This window comes from Mytilus galloprovincialis, chromosome 7 (assembly GCF_965363235.1).
Source record: "Mytilus galloprovincialis chromosome 7, xbMytGall1.hap1.1, whole genome shotgun sequence".
Taxonomy (NCBI): Eukaryota; Metazoa; Mollusca; class Bivalvia; order Mytilida; family Mytilidae; genus Mytilus; species Mytilus galloprovincialis.
In genome coordinates this window covers 1,512,766-1,527,603 of record NC_134844.1, presented here as the reverse complement: position 1 = coordinate 1,527,603, position 14,838 = coordinate 1,512,766, and the positions used below count along the sequence as shown (strand labels likewise).

Sequence of the window (14,838 nt, the reverse complement as noted above, 5' to 3'; positions counted from 1 at the left end):
AAACGAACGGATGTACAGACTGGAAAACATAATGCCCAGATATGGGGCATAAACATTTATTGTTGAAAGGGAAAATAGTGATTCAACAAAAATGAAAGTTAGGTAGAGATTAGGAGTAGGCTGGACCTTTTTTGGGGCGTCGGGGTCTGTTGTTTTTAAGCTCGGGATTTGGGGATTAATCCTTATGGGATCCAGGAATATATTTTTTGATTTCGGGATTTCGGGATATGGACCATAATTTGCTATTGGGCTCGTTTCCTATAACGATAGAAAAGTGATAAAAATGTGTATTACTGTAAGAAAAGTTGTAACTACATCTAAAGATGCCTTTATTTTTATCAACATACATTTTTGTACAAGTGTATGCTACTCTTCCCTAGAAAAAAAAATTGAAATTAACAAATTTCAAAGATTATACGACCGTATTTTTGTGTCGTTTCTCGCGTTACTTTTCGCTTCCGAAGTGCATAACGCTGACTGATTTATAGATAATCGTCACCGGCAAATTTGTAACTTTTGCTTTCAAATAATAAAGAACATCGACCAATAAGAATAGTCAGAAGAAAATGCTGAGAACTATAAGTATTTCTGTAGCAGGTGTAAGAACACTAGCGTTACTTCGGTTTCCGATTTCGTAACGCAAATTTTAGATGATGTAATCTGCTTTGTTGTAATAGAATTCTTTATAACAATATGCAAATATGAACTCTCGCGAGATGTTCAAACAGGTAAATCAGAGATGATTTACATTCTAGTTTTGTACTTCGTAATAATTAAGTTAGAAAATGACGTTATCGTTATGCGTTACATTTCACACGATACAGAAGTCCAGTTATTTCCTTTTTTTTATTAAAATTGTTTTTGTCGTTAAGTTTTAATCATTTCCGGTCATACGTGAAACATGTGACTAACATGTGATCACGCCCTTACGGCCGGATATATAAAATACTAGGTCTAAACATTGTTTTTGTTTCCAACGGGATGTTAGCAAACATAATCTGTAGACTTGTTTCGTCTTGTTTAAATAAACAGCTGCGCCATGAGCGCATGATACGCCCGACGTCTTGTGTGGAAGTTTTATGCAAAAATCATAAATAGTTTCTGAGAAAGTTTTAAGCAATTACCATTTATTGCTTTTGAGACACGGTGGGACATGTGAAAAAAAAAACCACCCTGTTTTTATTTTTTAAATATCACTAAAATAAAATTTTGAAGCAAACCAAAAAGTATACAGATCTTTAATTTAATATAACAAAGAAGTGTGTACAGTTTCAAGCAATAATCATTAATTGATTTTTGAGATACGGCACGACATGTAAAAAAAACCCTCCCCTTTTTTTACAAAATACTCAATAACTCAAAAATAAAATTTTGAGTCATCACCAAAAAGTATACAGATCTTTAGATTAATATAAAAAAAAAAGCGTGTAAAGTTTTAAGCAATAATCATAAATCGTTTTTGAGATACGGCACGACATGTAAAAACCCCCTCCCCCTTTTTTACAAAATACTCAATAACTCAAAAATGAAATTTTGAATCATTACCAAAAAGTATACAGATCTTTAGATTAATATAACAAAGAAGTGTGAAAAGTTTTAAGCAATAATCATAAATTGTTTTTGAGATACGGCGCGACATGTAAAAAACCCTCCCCCTTTTTTACAAAATACTCAATAACTCAAAAATGAAATTTTTAATCATCACCAAAAAGTATACAGATATTAAGATTAAGGATGTTAGCGCCTTTTGTTTTTGATTTTTTGCCAGATATTCGGAATCCTCTGGTTTTATCTATATATTCCCATTAAAAAAATTTGCCTGCTAACCCCTACTTTTCTTTACATAATTTTATTACATATAGTTTAAAAAGTCATATTTGAAAATCATATAAAATCCTTGTTATTTTTTCAATGTTTTTGAAAGGAAAAAGGTGCCAATGTTAAATGCATGAAAAATCTAGAGAGAATCATTTCCCGCCAAATTTTCAACGGCTTATATCTCCAAAACAAGCACACAAACCCTTTATTTTTTTCTGCTTTTTTAGTTTCTTTTTTTACATGCTATCAATTTATAAAAGTCTTTTAAAAAGCTTGTTATTTTGAAACAGAGTAGCGAACATCCTTAATATAACTAAGAAGTGTGTAAAGTTTTAAGCAATAATCAAGAATCGTTTTTGAGATACAGTGCGATATGTGATAAAAACACACCCCTGTTTTAGTTACAAAGTGCCGTAACTCAAAAAGTTTAAATCTTATTTTCACCAAAAAGTATACAGATCATTTGACCATCATAAAAAACAACTATATTAAGTTTCATGAAATTTAGATAAGTCGTTCTCAAGTTACGGTGCGACATGTTTACGCCGGACGGACGGACAGACGGACGGACAGACAGACGGACGGACGGACAGACAGACGGACACCGGACATTTGTATACCATAATACGTCCCGTCAAAATTTTGACGGGCGTATAAAAAGGAAAATACAATTTTCAAAGAGATTGCGCCGGGGGTCTATTATTTTTCCTATGTGCATAATGTTACATACGATCTTGTGTAAAAATAAATGCCCAATGACTTGCAGTGTTCTAGGATTCCCATTACCCGTTACCCGGGGTAAGTGGATTAGGACAACGGGTAAGTCATTTTTTAGCCTTTGTCACCCGGTGGTAAGTCAATTTTCAAGTTCGGGGAAGCCGAAAAACTCTTGAAATTTCCTGGTCCTCTTCAATTTTCCCATATCTGCTTTTTATTTTTATTAAATCACGAGAAAAAACTTTGATAAAAGATCGAAGATTTTGTCGATGTCTATCGGCGCTTTTATTCAAGCACTCGTTTACTAGGTGTAATCAAGCGCAAAAGAGACCACATTCTTCTATCATTTTAAAAGTCGGTCACGGTGTCGGTAAAATCGGAAAATCCGGATTGATAACTGGTGCTTAAATCGGGACATAAACAATTTTTTTTCTTGTCATCGGAGGAAAATAAACTTACAGTTGCATTTATTATAGCTCTTAATAAATGACATAGTAATAACTATAACATATTTGTCAAATTTAGTAAGAAATCGGTTTTTTTGCGCCGTCCGCATTGGTTGGCGGATTTAACTTTTAGATGTGGGTAAGTAATTTTTTTATTGATCTTACCCGTGGTAAGTCAAGGTGCCAAAAAAATCCTAGAACACTGACTTGACAAAATCGATTTCAGATTTGACAGACGTTACAACACGTTCGTTTCCCGATAACGATGTAAAGAGTCCTTGGAAAATTCAATCGACATTACGTCTCTTATCATTGTGCCGATGCTCGTTGGATTGATTTTGCTTCAGCAGTAAATATTACTGGATATTTTAGGTGAATAAAGATAATTTAATAAAAAATACATGTTAATATACCGTTACACTTGGAATGTACAAAAGTGGTATCTTTGTCACAATTTTTAATTATTTTTTTTTTATTCATGTTCTGCAAACACTTTTCAGAAATGCAATAAACTTGTCAAAGGAGAAGTAAACTTTTACCATGCATGACTTGAAAGGAAGTACTTTATTGATTTAGCCCACTAAAGTAGGTTAAAATGTGGAAACCATGTAGATGGTGTACAGGTCACAAATATCACATGGTGCCTATTTTAAAGGTTTTAATTACAAGTTAAAAGTTTTTTTCTTTACTGGATTTAAAGAATTTTACATTGCCAATGATTTGGAATAAATTTTATATAACTGGAATTTCAAAACCAAATATAAATATTTGTTCGCCCATAGTCCATTCGCCCTGATTTTTTTAATAATAGTTGTCTTTTTGCAGAATGTTTATTATTTGAAAAAAAGCATGTTAAAGTTTGTTAAAAAATTAGCCGATTATTTGTGTTGCTGCATCAAAATAATTATTTTCCTTAGCTATATGCATAGAAGAATACTGAAATACAGTATATTTAATTTCTATATTGATATTTGTGATATTTGTGATATTTGTGAACAATTTTGATAATTCTGGTCAATTTATGCTGGTTTAAAATAAATAAACTTATAAATACTTTTCATGTTTTATAATTCGTACATCATTGTTTTTACTAATTCCAAGCAGACTGTCTGATTCTAGTCTTATCCAATTTGCAAACAAACAAAATGTTGTTTGTATTATTACATGTACATAATCCACCAGTTTGTCCACCAACGAAAACAATCAGTGAGAATTATTATTAATATTATGAACAATTAAATATGCCCCAAAACACGCCATCAATTTTAGATAATTCCATGTGTTTTCATGAAATCATATGCACCAAATACACCATATGAATATTTGAATAAGTGTATTAAACTTTGATTCTCGTAATATTTATATTTTTATAAAAGTAGGGAGAAAAATCTATGGCGAAAGGGAATCTCAGGGCGACAGACTCAGGGCTAACGGACCTGATACCTTCCCATAGTATTGCATATAATTTTTGTATTGGGACTCAACAAATATATTTTCAATATTAAGAAACGAATGTTAAGATAACACAGGATGTAGAGTGTTGAGGAGGGGCAGTTTGTCACCTTGTAAACACTTGACTAGCTGTACTTTGACGTTTCTTTGAGGTAATTTTAACAATAGCTTCAACATCTCCAGATTTGGCTGCCTCAAGAAGATCCTGGTCCTTGCTACTGATTACGCTTTTTATCTTAAATAAAGCCATTTTTCTCCATCATTTTATCCACTTCCTGAATAATACAGCAGCTCCATCTAGTTTCATTTTTGAATCGGAAAATTTGATTGGTCAAAAGGTAATATTTTTATCGAAAGAATACACATTTCTAATCGAAAGTGTCACTGAATGTTAACTTGATAATGATTGGACGTTTTCCGAATGAAAGCCCCGGATCTACATCTTTGTGACGTTATTTTTAGTAATCAGATGTAAACAGACTAACAGTAGGAAATAAACAGCTGTATTTTGGTGTTGAAGAGCGCTGCTATATTAAATAAAAAGAGAGACTAGGAACATCAACGATGACAAAACCTTTAACAGTGGTAATTTTTCATTATTATTGCTATTCAATAGCTCCGTATTTTTTATGATACGTAAATAACCATTGAAGGTCAGTTCTGTGACCCACTTAATTTATTTGTAAACAAATAAATTATATGTAATTTAACAGTTTTCTATGACTAAAATATTAAAGGGTTTCTCTACATAGTTAACTTTTGATAATTTAGATGGATATATATTGAGTATGAAGCGTGATATAAACGCGCTTTACATGTTAGTGGTTACATTGTCAACAATGAACAGAAGTTGAAACGTTGCCAAATTTGACCAAAACAACACACATCAGTTTTTGTTCACACTCTTCACATGTATCGATGATGGCCTTAATATTTTGAGTCAGGACATTATATATTTAAATCAGTGAAAATTCTATCTTCAATCCCATATACTATCACACTGATCAGAGACATTTTAAGTATTATTTTATGACTAATGAACATGTGATGAAACTATCATTATTGTCACGTGGTAAAATACATCAACCATATCCATATTTTTTTATAGAATGATAGTGCTTACTATTTAACTAGACTTATCTGTTAAACTTTTATAATAGTCAATGAAGCACTGAACATGCTGAATGTTACCAGAGACTTTCTATACTTTTTTTTACCCCTGAACATGCTGAATAGCAGCTGTTGTTTACATTATAGATTAAAATCACTCCTACTACTACTACTTGCCATATTGGAGGTGGCATTAAGTTTTACCCTTGTCCATCATCTGTAGGTCTCATTGGGGTCTATTAAGCATGAAGTGGGATTGCTGAATTTTTGTAAGCGTGATACATGAAAGTCAAATTATTGTGCTGTGAAAACGGGAAATTACCAAAAAATGAGAATTGCTTTCTTACATAGTGTAAGTGGGATACAGGAATCTGACAAAACAGTAAGCATGGTTCGGGATCAGAACCCCCCAATGAGACCCCCTCTGTAGATACCTCCGAACCCCCAAATGAGACCCCCTCTGTAGACACCTCCATAAGTTGGTTTCCACTCTGTAACTAGTAACTAAAGTTTGTCTCAACCAAATGTTATGAAACTTTTACACAATGCTTACTAACACATAACACAGATTAATTTTGAAATTTGGTGGCATATAACTCTTCTAAAGTTATGCCTCTTTATAAATGGAAAAATTATTGATTTTTTTTTTCGTTTCTGTTCTCTAATCTAAAAAAAGGAGATGTGGTATGATTGTTAACTTTAGTTTGTCACAATCAAATCTTATGGAACTTATAATTTGCTTATAACCATATAATACGGATCAAGATGGAAATTGGGTGGCGTCACTTTTATCATTCTTGAGTTATTCACCTTCATAAACATAAAAATCTATGCTGAATTTTATGTTTCTGTTCTCTAACTTCAGTTTGGCTCAACCAAATGTTATGACAATTATAAACAATGCTTATTACCACATAATACAAATTAAGTTTGAAATTGGTAGGCGTCACTTTTATCGTTCTTGATTTATGTCCCCTTGTACAATGTAGCATTTATATATATAAAAGTTGCTGAATTTTAGGTTTCTGTTTTATAACTTTAGTCTGCCTCAACCAATGCAAATGTTCTGAAACTTATACACAATGCTTATTACCACAAAATACAGATCAAGTTTTGAATTTTGCTGATGTCACTTTTACTGTTCTATAATTATGTCTGTCTACACTTTACAAATTTATTTTCGTTTCTGTTCTCTAACTTAAGTTAGTCTTGAAAAGGGCACAGGGTAGCACTAGTTAGGAAAAGGGCAAGTGGGCAGCTCCTGTTACAACAACCTAGCTGGAACACTGTATACATGTACATGTACACAATACTTATTAGTTATTACCTCAAAACTCAGATCAAGTAGGACCCTCATGAGGGGTAATGTCACTTTTACCCTTCTTCAGTTATGTCCCTTTATACATGATGTTATAACTTAAAATAATATATATGCAAGCGGGGGCATCATCTGTTTCCCATGGACAAATTCACCATTTATTTAAAGTTTTAATATAGCTAGTTTTATACTTTTAAAAGTCTTTCGATGTCATCCAAACAAATATTGAAAAGTAAAATACTGGAATACGACAAAACCCCAAAATGAATGAAAACATGTAGATAAATTAATTTAACTATTAAAAAAAAATAATGAAATATTTGTTTGTCTGAAAAATGATGTATCCTGTCTTACTAATATAACTTGTTCTTTTCAAAAAAGTTATCTTCTTATATCCTATTTATTAATAAGCATGATATAAAGCTTCTTGGTACATTGAAAAGGGACAAAGCTTTGATAATCTTGTCTGTACATGATCTATTTACATGATTTATAAAAAAAATTCCTTATTTATTGCAAAAAATTTGAAAATTATAGAAAACAACTATTTAATAAACTAAATTTTAATTCACAAGATCTGTGCCATGAAAAAGTTATGGAAACCATTATTAGTTTACTTAACCCACAAAATATTGATGACACAAAAAATATATGCCATTACATACAATTATGCTTTGAATCTTTGTAATTTTATTCATTTAACCTTGATTTGATATTTTGTCATACATAATATATATTTATTTATGTGATGTAATATCATGTTAATGTGGGGGAAGACATCATTATACTTGTATTGATTTTCCTGATTTAATAAAAACTTGAAACTTGAAACTTGATTTATAAATGCTTATTTGTAACTTCTCCAAATAATAATATTGCTCTAAGTTTTCAACTGATTATGATATATCATGCTCTTAAGGGATGGTTCAAATACAAAAAAAATAATTACATATACATGTAACATATTCTCTCAATTTTATTTTAATTATTTTTCAGTTGAAGAGTGTTGGCCCAAAGTTGGTTCCGTTCTTCAAGACGTGTGCTATTTTCTTCGTTCTGTATGGCAATGAACCAGCAGCCTGCGGGATAGTTTATTGTATACTGAAATGTCTTCCCGTCATATCCTTAATCTTGTTTATATTACTGGATGGAATGAGCTTGTCCGAATCGTATTATAGGTATTCCAGAAGAATCTTGATTGGACTGATATTTTCATGCTTTGGAGATGTATTTTTGGTATGGAAACATAAAGGCATGAACTTTGAACTTGGACTACTCATGTTTGCTGTTGCCCAAACGGAATATGCACGTGCTTTCGGATGGAGACCTTTCAATCTGTATGCTGGTGGAACCTTTGCAATACTTGGAGCAGCCGTTTACTACTTTTTAAGTTCAAGTTTGGATGGTATAATGTCCTATCTAGTGGCCCTGTACATCACGCTTATTTGCACAATGGCCTGGAGAGCAGTCGCTAGAGTCCAGATATTCGATGATTTCAGAACTTGGTGCAAGCTATGTGGTAGTTTTGCAGCTATTTTCTGTCTGCTTTCTAAAACTACAAACTTTGAACTGCTTTTTGGATTAGTTCTTTTTGCAGTTGCTCAAATTGAATACGCACATGCTTTTGGATGGAAAAGTTTGAACCTGTATGTTGGCGGATTGATTGCGGTTCCCGGGTCAGCTGTGTACTATCTTTTAAGTACATATGTTGGCGACATGGTGTCCTACATGTATCTAGTGGCCCTATTCATTACACTTGTTTGTATTATGGGTTGTAGAGCTGTAGCTAGGTTCCAGTTACTGGACGATTTATGGACGACTTGGGGTAAGCTGTTTGGTTGTATAGGAGCTATGTTCTTTGTCCTGTCTGATCTGACGATAGCAGTGGATAAGTTTTGTTTTGATGTACCATGTGCACACCAGATAATCATGTTGACATATTACGCTGCCCAGGTGTTGATTGCACTGTCTGTTGTTGATAGTCAGGTTGATGAACTCTTGAACTCAAACCAGAAGAAAACGGACGGTCCGATTGATAAACTCTTCAAGAGAACTGCCAATTATCTATCACAAACTCTACACCCTGTACACCATGTACATGTACACCGGGAACACCCTATACACCATGTACACCAGGAGTGATTGAGCCGGAGTTAATTTAGAACTCTATATTTCCAGAGTTAGATTTAAGTTTATTCCAAGTGAAGAAAACAAATCTTTGAAATTAGTGTACCATGATTCAGTCATATTCACCGTAAACCAGAAATAAGATTTAACTGAATAAACATGATACTACTCGTACAATGATGATAGAGACACACTGGTCAAAAACTGTGACACGGAAATACTCAGAACCAACGTGTTGTATGTGGTTGTATTATATACCTTGTTGTGTAAACCAATTATACTGCCACTAGTTTGTCAAATACATGTACATGTATGTTACGTATAAATTGTTATTGCCAAAAATAATGATCAATTTGTCTTTCATTTGTTACATTTTACCATGGTTACAGTTATTGTTCATTTTATCATGTTTATAGAAATCAAAAGTTACAACGGAAACAAAACTTACCAAAAAAAGAAAATTAAATTATATCAAAAGTGTAATGTAATTCAATTTCATTATATCATTTATATATGAAATGTTTTCTTTTTCTTTATGAATTTGAGAGAATAATATGTACACTCATTCAATGTTTTGGCATAGGAAATTTTATTTTATCACCCAATTCAATGCACCTCAGCTGACTGTAAACAGAACATTTACCTTTTCAGCAAAACCGCATTTATATTCTGAAATCAATTGGATTAAAACATTATAGAAGTCTAAGCACAGATTTATAAAGTTAATTTTAAATTCTATTGCTTTTTACATTTTTTGAGTTATGAGCATGTGATGAAATTAATTTAAAATAAATTATTTGCATTATACAAACTTGGCCAACTCTTTCTTGAAATGTACTTAAGTTAAGATATTCACATTTTTGATTCAAAAAGAAATAGTCCCCCTTTTCTTTTTACCTCAGTAATAGAAGCTCATGTACAATGTACATCAATATTTAGTCACAAAATGGTACCACCAAAATTATTTATAGAAAAACTAATCAGAGAAATCAATTCAATATAGAAAAATACTCATCAAGTAACTTTGAACAACAGATTAAGGAGGCTTGTGGGTATAAATCGACAATTATTTGAAAAAATAATAAAGAATATAGGTCATTGATGAGTTAAAAAAGATATTTCAATATAAATTCCAAAAAAATGCATTTTTTCACTAAAGGGAGATAATTTGAAGCTTTTTCAATTATATAAACATTTTAAAAGTCATGTGGGGCCAAAACAAAATGTTTTTTTGGGTTGATTTTTGTACCATATCATATAGTAACAACTATTAGTGTAATAAATAAAATTTGTAATGAAAAAAAATGTTTAAATTTGTTCTGAATTTTTTGTACCCTTGAGCCTCCTTAATGCACATTTTTTTGCAATCCATGAGTTTATTATCAGTGTTGTTCAGTCACAAGTTGAATTTGAATTCTTTGATTATGTTTTTTTTTATTATTATAACATTGATCATGGCAGGCTTATATAAATGGAAATTAACTACATTTATAAAATATAGGGAACTATATCTTTTTCTACACATTCCCAGTTTGATTGTTGCATCAACAATTTTACAATGCCCTACATGTATGTCTATGAGGTCAAGAGGACTGGAATAATCAGATTCATTTCATGTGAATAATCGGTTTTAATTCACTTGGGAATTGGGGTATTTCTTTGCAATCAATGTAATAATATAAAATAATTTTGTAGCAAATCCATTTTTAACATTCTAGTCATCAGCTCATACACTTCAGATTTTGAAGAAATTAACCCCATGATATATGGTCAAATAACTGGCCTTTTGGATTTTTGTGTAGTGTGGACTATTCATAATCTTTAACTTATTCTGAATTAATTATTTTGTTGCTACTATGCTGTCATATTGATTTATGTCAAAGTCCTGAAACATGTTGTGTTGTCATGGTTTTGTTTGTGTTAATAGTCGTTACATTCTATTGTCTCATTATTACATTGTATTATAACATGTATATATTTACACTCGCTGAAGAGTATTATGTATTTTTCTTCTTTTTTTCTTATGTATTGCAGTGTTTAGAAACAAAGATCTGTGTTATTTGTGAGGGATTGTTTTTTGACAGTATTGTAAAGAGCAAAGTATCACATGTATCAGTGTTGTCAGTGTTAGTCACTTGATTTTTATGGCGAAATATTGAGAAAAAATGTACATTGCACCACTCAAATTGTTTTGAATGAGGGGTATTTAAAAGTTTAAAAGATATTATTCAGAATAAGTGCAACCACTTATATAAAAGCAATCTTTGATAATGAAAGATGTATAACCAGATCATTGTATGTATATAGCATTCAATGAAAACATATTATCTTCAAATACTAATGTGGGTTGTTTTGCTTGCTAATTTCAAAATTGATTCAACAAATATTGCATGTATTTTGACAAGGTAGCTTTTGAAAATCCCATGGGTGGATCAAGTCATAAATATAAGGGAGGGATTCCCAACCCAGGATAAATGGGGTTCCAACCATATGTTCCCATTCAAATGCATTCATGGTCCAAAAAAAAAAGGGAGGCGTGTTCAAACCCCTTGAGTTGATCCTCCACTGAAATCTGGGAGTTTACCTCTGATACTGAAGGATTAAACTAAAAATTAACAAAGTTCAGTAGATTTTTCGAGTCACAATCATTTGTGGATTTTTCGAGTCACAAACATTTGCTGATATATCATGTTATCATTCCTATTGTAGCTGACAAGCCATTGTCTTACCTGATATTATGATTTATTGTCTTACCTGATATGTTTTATTGTCCGACCTGACTTGTATGTTTTATTTACATGTTTACAATTTATAATAATTTGTTTGTTACATGAAGATATTCTTTCCTTGTAATAATGATTAACACTTCTGTTAGGCCAATAGGGGCTAGACACTATAAACATGGTAAAAATATAGAAAAGGTTGGGTTATATTAAGGTATATAGGATTTTTTTTCTGAGACAAGTGCCTGTGCTTATACATTTGGGTCTCAGTTCATAAGAAAAATATATTAAGAATCTGCTTAAGGTGGTACCTAACACTACAGGGAGATAACTCTGTAAAGTCAGCTAAACGTTTTAATTATGTTGTGTGGTAAAAGTAATATTAAGATTCTCAATGATCAAAATTAGTGTTTGTCAAATTGCTATATAACCAGTGTAATTTTTCTGACAAAACGGTTGGTTCAAAAGTTTTTATATTTTAATATTTTTGTTAAAGGGTCAAAGTAAATACTTTGACAAAATTTTATGAAAATTAAACGAGCCAAATTAATTTTAGTGAAAGTGTTGGGTACCACCTTAAATGTAATTAACATTGGAAAAGTGAAACAAAAAGTTGTTGTTATGGGGAAAATATTTGATGCTAAAAGTCCCTTAGTCATTGGAAAAAACCCAAGAAGTCAGGACATTTTACAAAATTCCTAAAACTCACCCAAGTACATCCTTTAGAGGATATCCCCACATTTAAGTGTATGTACATACCACTGGAGAAAATATCAACTCCATTTGTCTTAGAATAATTTTTTCTAGTCTTTTATTTTTAATTTCTATTTTTTGTGGAAAATGTATCAATATGTGTATTATTTTTTAAGTAAGTAAGATGTGTACTATGAGGAAAGTTAGTGTTGGCAGGAAATAAAAAGACACAACAAAATGATTTTGCTTTTGAAAGAAATAAAATAGGTTCTATGTTACACCTCAGTTACCACAGATAGAAATGGACCTTATGCAAACATCTGTTAACCTGTTTTGGCTTGAAAACATCTATAAAAAGTCTGTAACTGTTTGAAAATTGAGATATAAGCAAACTGCAAAACAGACTGAAGTTCATCTTTTGTTTGGTATTTGGATGTTCCAATATCAGTCAAAAGTCAAGTCTTATACATGCACTTGCATAAAGATAATATCTATTGCAGCTCAGATTATCTGATTATATATATCCTCTGTTATTTTTAGTACACTTACGATTTAAACATTTCATGCCAGGGTCAATGGCAATTATTAGTAAAGGTCAAAATGTGATAATGAAAAGGGAACAATATCTTCATGGTTTTCTGTATCTTGTCAATGCACAAAAAATGCAACAATTTAATCATTTGTTATTTTATTATATGTACAACAAAGTCATTGTTGCTATAAATTACATGTACAACAAAGTCATTGTTACTTAATTACATGTACCACACAATCTACACTTATGTTACTTTATGACAAAATAAAAACAGTCAACTATAGAATCATGGAAAAAGGAAATAAGATGATTTATTTTCTAACTTATTATACTATCTACTGAAGCAATGGTATATATATATAGGAATGTCCATTTGTTTGTTTGTTTGTTTGTCCCTCTATGTTGGCTCGCCTGGCTTGAAAGGGTCAAGTAAGCTTTTCTCATCACTTGGCGTTCGTTATCCTCTGTTTACTTTTACAGAAATCTTCTCCTCTGAAACTACCACGTCAAATTAAACCAAACTTGGCCTAAATCATCCTAAGGGTATCTAGTTTCAAAAAAGACCCTGATGTCATTGCCCATAAATCAAAATGGCAACCATGGCTAAAAATAGAACATTGGGGTAGAATGCAGTTGTTGGTGTATATCTCTGGAACTAAAGCTTTTAGAGCAAATCTGACAAGGGGTCAGAAAGGGCAAAATTTTTCTGCTGTGAAATTTTCACACACATCAGACAGCCTGTTGTTTGGTTGCTGCCACTGAATTGGTAATTTTAAGGAAATTTGGCAGTTTTTATGCATCCGCAGTAGCAGAAACCCTTGTCCCTCTGTACGTACGTATATAAGTACGTCCCAAAGTTGGTTTCTGTTCTCTAATCTTAGTTTGCCTCATCCAAATGTTATGAAACTTAAAATACACAATGCTTTATACACGTACCACATAACACAGATCAAGTTGGAATTTTGGTGGCCTCACTTTAACCATTCTAGAGTTATGGCCCTTTATTTTTTTTTTAAATTGCTGAATTTTTGCTTTCAGTTCTCTACCCTTAGTTTTCCTCAACCAAATGTTATGAAACTTTTACTCAATGCTTATTACCACAAAACACAGATCCAGTTTGAATTTGGGTGGTGTCACTTCAACCTTTCTAGAGTTATGCCCCTTTATAAATGGACAAATTGGTGAAATTTAGTTACCATTCTCTGACTTCAGTTTGCCTCAACCAAATGTTATGAAACTTTTACACAATAATAACCACCAAGCTCTGATCAAGTTCAAATTTTGAAAGTTTCACTTTTACCATTCTTTAGTTATGTCCCTTTATCTGATATGCAGAAGAAGATGTTTATTAAAACTTTATTTCCATTAAAGGTCTTATATAATTAAGATTTTTTTACAGATTGACTGATTTAATTCAGGAAAATAAAAAAAAAAATTGTTTAAATGTTAATTAAATCTGACCAGGAATACTGACAAGTTTGTATTTGTCCCTACTATTACATCCGGTCAGCATGGTTTTCAAATTATTAAGAAAATATATTGGTCATTTAAAAAAATGTTGAATTTTCAGTACACCCATGCTAAGAATTGTATTTCTTATGGTATTTAAATGAAAGTTCGTAGGATTTATGATTCAGACCATTAATAATAAAGTCTGATATCTATCCTGTTACTATAACTGTCTATCCTGTTACTATTGTTGCTATTGTTAAGAAACAGGATAGACAATCATTGTGTAAAACCTCTTCCAGTAGTTTAAAAATTTATATTTCATTTATATGAAATGACATATTTGCTTATTAAAACTTAATATAAAAGTAGCAGCATCTTTATTGTCCCAATATAAGTACATGATATGCAGCACTCCTTATCTGTAGCAGCATCTTTATTGTCCCAATA

General features: G+C 31.6%; 2 protein-coding genes across 8 annotated transcripts in view; one reads left to right on the top strand and one right to left on the bottom strand.

Annotated features, from left to right (window-relative positions):
- LOC143082101 (uncharacterized) overlaps positions 1-4,994 on the bottom strand; it is a 92,361-nt gene extending 87,367 nt beyond the window's left edge. For all 7 annotated transcript variants that reach the window (XM_076257653.1, XM_076257649.1, XM_076257651.1 and 4 more), the window contains exon 1: positions 4,544-4,994. In XM_076257653.1, the coding sequence (XP_076113768.1) occupies positions 4,544-4,683 (140 nt within the window). In that variant the 5' untranslated portion in view covers positions 4,684-4,994. The remainder of the gene's footprint in view (positions 1-4,543) is intronic.
- Positions 4,894-13,225, top strand: LOC143082103 (lysoplasmalogenase TMEM86A-like). Its single transcript, XM_076257660.1, has 2 exons — positions 4,894-5,018; positions 7,858-13,225. Exons 1-2 carry the CDS (start codon positions 4,998-5,000, stop codon positions 9,001-9,003), a joined length of 1,167 nt encoding a protein of 388 aa, XP_076113775.1. The 5' UTR covers positions 4,894-4,997; the 3' UTR covers positions 9,004-13,225.
- Positions 13,226-14,838: the final 1,613 nt, after the last annotated feature.

Coding starts and splice junctions, on each gene's coding strand:
- LOC143082103 (XM_076257660.1), top strand. CDS start 4,998: ATGACAAAACCTTTAACAGTG. Junction 5,019..7,857: donor TGACAAAACCTTTAACAGTG/GTAATTTTTCAT, acceptor ATTATTTTTCAG/TTGAAGAGTGTTGGCCCAAA.